The sequence below is a fragment of the Nematolebias whitei genome, chromosome 18 (assembly GCF_014905685.2).
Source record: "Nematolebias whitei isolate Nwh7 chromosome 18, NemWhi1, whole genome shotgun sequence".
In the NCBI taxonomy this organism is placed as follows: Eukaryota; Metazoa; Chordata; class Actinopteri; order Cyprinodontiformes; family Rivulidae; genus Nematolebias; species Nematolebias whitei.
Genome location: NC_056515.1, coordinates 2,142,426 through 2,148,034, shown reverse-complemented (window position 1 = coordinate 2,148,034; position 5,609 = coordinate 2,142,426). Strand labels below are relative to the sequence as shown.

At 45.9% G+C, this 5,609-nt stretch overlaps 1 protein-coding gene across 1 annotated transcript in view; it reads right to left on the bottom strand.

The window, feature by feature from the left end:
* Nucleotides 1-783: 783 nt before the first annotated feature.
* Nucleotides 784-5,609, bottom strand: part of slc25a25b (solute carrier family 25 member 25b) — an 18,106-nt gene continuing 13,280 nt past the window's right edge. The window contains exons 4-10 of the mRNA XM_037692258.1: nt 5,059-5,170; nt 2,793-2,951; nt 2,559-2,711; nt 2,378-2,485; nt 1,437-1,604; nt 1,208-1,358; nt 784-1,104 (exon numbers count right to left, since the gene is read on the bottom strand). Of these exons, the coding sequence (XP_037548186.1) occupies nt 920-1,104; nt 1,208-1,358; nt 1,437-1,604; nt 2,378-2,485; nt 2,559-2,711; nt 2,793-2,951; nt 5,059-5,170 (1,036 nt within the window). The 3' untranslated portion in view covers nt 784-919. The remainder of the gene's footprint in view (nt 1,105-1,207; nt 1,359-1,436; nt 1,605-2,377; nt 2,486-2,558; nt 2,712-2,792; nt 2,952-5,058; nt 5,171-5,609) is intronic.

Genomic DNA, 5,609 nt, shown 5'->3' with positions numbered 1-5,609 from the left:
GATCCACTCTGAGAAGGTGCTATTTAAGAGACTGAGCTGAATACAGCACCTCAGACTGAAGAAGTCCTTTGGATGAGAGACGAAATGTTTCAGCAAACAAGAATCTGTGGACCTGACTGACCTTTGTCTGATCACTGAAATAATTAATTTTTTTAATCTAATTGATCAGAGAACGTCTGGACGGAACAACAGAAAGTTCACTTTTGCACCTTTAGACCGGTTCTACGGGCCGGAGCAACATAACACCACTTCCTGCTCCCTCAAGTGGCTTCGCCCACTTCTGGGTGGAGTTAAAGATAAAAGAAACTAAAGAGATTAAATTATAAACTGAAGGTGAACATAGTTTTATTTAACAAAAAAGGTTTAATTCATGTCATCTGGACCAGTTTCTGACATTTATCAATTATACGGACGGCGCCCCCCCAGGGGCGTGACGGCCCCCTGCACCTCATCTTGTTAGTAAACTAAATAAAACTATGTTTGTAGTGAGAAACAGTTTGTCCCCCATCCCGAGGACTTCGTCAGTCTGAGGCCGGCCATCCAGATGTGTGGCATAGGTAGCCTTCACTGCTGTGGTTCAACGTCCTGTTGGACTCTCAGAAGTAACACGTGCAACAGCGCACACCATCCAAACATTTCTCACTTACAGAAACTGGACCGGGTGAGATGATTCAAACCTTTTTTGTTGCCATCCACCTGGATGACTGAGCCTACAAACAGTTGTATTGTTTAGTTTGAAATGTGTGCTTTTCAGAACACACGTGAAACCATTCAGCTCGGGCCTTCGCCACAAGTCGTCCACCTCCTCCCAGTTCTGCTGGAACAGTCTCCAGGTTCTGAGGATCTGCTCCTCCAGTCTTCTCTGCTGGAGGAACCGGTGACAGACCTTTGGATCCCTGGTTTCTGTCTGTACCGCCCCTCACGTGGACTGGACCCCCAGCGCGATCTTCAGGTACTCGTAAACGACATAACTGATGCTGACGGATGGGATGACCTTCATGAAGTTCGGGGCGAGGCCTCGGTACAGACCCGTGGGTCCTTCGGTCCGAACGATGTGCCTGAAGAGGCCCGACATGCTCATCTGAGGTCCGCCTTCCAGAGACGCTGAGGAAACAGGAAGCAGCTGTCAGGGGTGGAGCTTAGACTGACACATGGAGCTGAGCGCTGATAAAACAACAGGATGAACCCCATCTGCTCAGAGACCCACCTTGAGCCTGCATCCGGGTCCGGACCAGAGCCAGTGGGTAACTGGCCAGCTGACCGCACGTGCTGGAAGTGGTCCCGCAAGCCAGCAGCACGAAGACCCCCGGGTCGGCGCTGTCAGTGGCAAAACGCTGCAGCCAGGAGTTCTTCAGAGTCTGAGGGTCCACAGGACAGAAACTGGGTCAGACAGAACGGAGACATGAACCGAGTGAGCATCCAGAGGCTCCGCCCACCTCATAGACAGCCAGGTCGATGCCGGCGTACGGGATGATGCCAAGCATGTTGGGTACGTAGCCTTTGTAGAACGCAGCCACACCCTCCTTCTGGAACATGTGCTTAGCACAGTCCACGATTCCCGAGTACTGACCCGTCCTCCTCAGGGCTAATCGGGTCTTCAGAACCTGCCAGACAGGAAATGGTTTTTATTATCAAAAGTCGGGGTTCTGTAGACGTCGGTCGGTCCAACTGGACCAGATCTTCTCTCAGCTGTCTCCAGCAGTGGTTCTGTGATCCAAACTCTGCAGGTTCTGATGAAACCTGTTGGGTTTATTTGGACCACACTCACTCAGAGTTCCACATGTTAAATCTAAATTAAATTGATTTAATTAAATCTAAATTAATTCTGAATTAAATTAATTACATTAAATTAAGTCTAACTTAAATTAAAAATCTAAATTAAATTAAACCTAAATTATTTGTAAATTCATTAAAATTAGATCTAATTTAAACTAATTAAATTAAATCAAAATTTAATTAATTTAATTTAATCTAAATTAAACAAAATTTAAATTAAATTAAACCTAAATTAATTCTAAATTAAAGTGACTAATTTAAATTAAGTAAATTCATTCAATCTAAATTAATCTAATTAAATTAAATCTAAATTAAATTAATCTAATCAAAATTAAATGTTATTACATCTAAATTAATTAAATTAATTAAATCTAAACTAAATCTAAAATAAATTAAATCAATTAAATTAAAATAAATAAAATAAATAAATTTAGATCTAAATTAAATGAAATCTAAATTAATTACATGAATTAAATTAAATCTAAAATACATGAATTAAATGAAAATGAGTTTTCTGGTCTACACAGACGACTACATGATCTGTGGCTCTGATGAGTGGAACCAGACAAGCCGGACTCCCTGGCCCGGCCCGGTTCCTGACCTCCATGGGGTAGATGCTGCTCTGGGCGATGACTCCAGCCAGAGAACCGGACAGAAACCTCTCGGCGATGCCCAGTGTCTCCTGCTCGCTGCCGATCAGCCGTTTGATCTGGTGGAACATCATGGTGTGTTCAGCAGAACCTCAAACAGAACCTTTATGAAAACCTGTGCTCGGTTCGGACCTGCTCGTAGGCCATGAACTTTATGGCTGACTCCGGGGCGATCTTGATGACGTTGATGCCGTTTCCTCTCCACAGTGACCTGACTCCGCCCTCCCGGATCATCTGAGCGAAGCCGCCACCGATCCTCATGCTGTTATTTTTGGAGGCGTGGACCTGAGGAAACAACGGTTCTGACACTTCATGTCCCCGGTCCAGTCCGCCAAAGTCCAGAACAATGGATCTGAGGGGGTTTACCTGCATTAGAACTTTGAGCCGGTCCAGCGGCGCCGTGCACGTCCGAGATGCGGCTCCAGCTCCTCCTCCAGCCACCAGGTGGCGCCACCACATCCCCGTTTTCCTCTCCTCTGCTGTGAACTCGTCCGGAACCATTAGACTTTCCCCCACATCCAGGATCTGAGGATGAAACGGACCGGGTCAGACCGAAGGAACACGGGTCCAGATCTGCAGACCGGGTCAGACTGAGGGCTACAGCCTGGAACTGGACTCAGAATGTTTTTATGTAACCCTTGGGTTCTGGTTGGCTTTTGGGTCAGAACAAACCTGTTCACCCTGTTCCAAACCTCCAGGTAGAGACAGATGTTTCCGGTACAGCAGGAAGGTTCTGTTGGCTTTGATTTATTAAGATTTAAAGGAAACATTCACACATTTAGAACACAAATATAAACCAAATAGTTCCTTTCATGGCACACCAGCTATGGTCCTGGTACAATCAGGACCACATGTTTGGTTCTGGTTCTAAGGGACCGTGGACTCAGCAACAGATGTAACATGTAAAAGTTTTGAGTTGTTTCAAACAAGCATCGGTTCAGGACGCCGCGCTTCTGTCTGCACACTGCGGACAGAACAGAACGATGATGTCATAGCTCCGCCTCTGATCCTCGTAGGACCTGAGGCGTCCTCAGACCCTTTTCAGTGCCACCCACAGGCCGGGCAGACTTACTGTAGCATTTGGATTGTTTCCATGTGCATGAAGACGTTTCTAGAAACTTTGTTAACAAGAATTAACAATTACTAATAATCAATAATAATTTGTAATAAATAATGTGTAGCTGGGTCAACTGGGTCCTAGACTTCTTAAACAGACCACAGTTAATGAGGATCCACTACTTCTCCTCCTCCACCATAACCCTCAGCACTGGCTCTCCTCAGGGATGTGTGTTGAGCCCCCTCCTGTTTACTCTGCTCACATATGATTGTGCAGCTACCCATCCAGGCTGTCACATTGTAAAGTTTGCAGATGATACAGCGGTGGTGGGATGCATCACAAACAATGATGAGTCCAGCTACAGGCAAGAGGTGGAACACCTGGAGAGCTGGGGCAAAGAGAATAACCTTCACATCAATGTGAAGAAGACAAAGGAGATGATTGTGGACTTCAGAAGGAACAAAAACATCTACACCCCCCTGAACATAAGAGGATCTGCGGTGGAAGTGGTCTCCAGCTACAAGTACTTGGGTGTACACCTGAACAACAACCTCAGCTGGAGCAACAACACCACCAGCCTGATCAAGAAAGCTCATCAGAGACTCTACTTCCTCAGGCGGCTGAGACAAGCTGGTCTGGGAAGCTCAGTCCTCACCTCCTCCTACAGGTGTGCAGTGGAGAGCATCCTGTGCTCCAGCATCAACGTGTGGCATGGAGGCTGCACAGCTGCAGAAAGAAAAGCTTTGCAGAGAGTGGTGAAGGCTGCACAGAAGATGTTGGAGTCAGTCTCCCCACCATCACAGACATCTACACCTCCAGATGCAGGAAGAGGGCCACCTGCATCATGAAGGACCCCACTCACCCAGCACACACACTTTTTGCCCCACTCCCCTCAGGAAGGAGGTTGAGGAGCATTAAGTGTAGAACCACTAGACTGAGGAACAGCTTCTACCCTGAGGCTGTTAGACTCATGAATCTCTGACCAGAATAATCACTGTGAAAAAAAAAAAATCACTGTAATTCCTCTTGATTGTTGATATGTGCTGCTGATCTTATGCTGCTGATTTATTTCATGCTGCTGTGTTCATTTGTACTCATCTGCTCACACAGACTCATGTTCGTGCTGCTGTTGTTCGGCGTATTGTTTTTGTACTAATAGTACTTAGCCTATTCTTAGTTTAGTGTATTTCTTAGTTCATATCTTAGATCTTATTAGTGTTTTTCTTTACAATTTATACTTTTTTTGTAGAGTACCTGGGACCCTGTGTGCACACTTTTGTTCCACCACAAGTATCACATGTGGTGCGAATGACAAATATAGAAACCTTAACTTTATAAATAATTGTTCTGGAATTAACAATAAAATTATGCTTTTGGAAAAAGGACTAAAAAAAATCCTGAAGTTCAGATGTTGGAACCCAGAAACACGACCCAGTCCTGGTCCCGGAACCCAGAAACACGACCCAGTCCTGGTCCCGGAACCCAGAAACACGACCCAGTCCTGGTCCCGGAACCCAGAAACACGACCCAGTTTATGGTTTAAATCAGACGTGTGTTTCTGTGATGTTGCGGTACCGTGGAGTGCTTCCAGTGCAGGATGATCTCGGGGATGTTGTCTGCAGGATGCAGCAGGTGATAATCTCTCCACTCGTCCCAGTCGATGCTCATCGTTCCGTTTTTATCCATGCTGCAGATTAAAACCAGTTTCAGTAAAACCTCATGAGAACCTGCTGCCATGAACAGCTGACCTGGTTCTAAAGGTTCCTCCAGCTGAAGCTTCTGATAAACGCTGCAACTGAAACAAACTTTGATTTTTGCTCCGTTTCCTCCAAAATGAAGCAACATAAAAAGCCCTGCAGCCGAGCTGAGCAGGCACACGACAGAAACTGCTACTTACTACAGGACCGGGGTCCAGATCAGACCCCTCCTGATTCTGAGACGAGCCGGGGACACGTGGACAGAGACAGACAGAGGGTTAGAGACACACGTCAATTACAAACACACAGGAAACAGGAGGTCCAACAAGTGAAAACACCTGCTGACAGGAAACATTCCTGTCCATTCCAACCATAGAAACCTCTGACTAATGTCTGAGTTAGCTCTAACCATAGAAACCTCTGACTAAT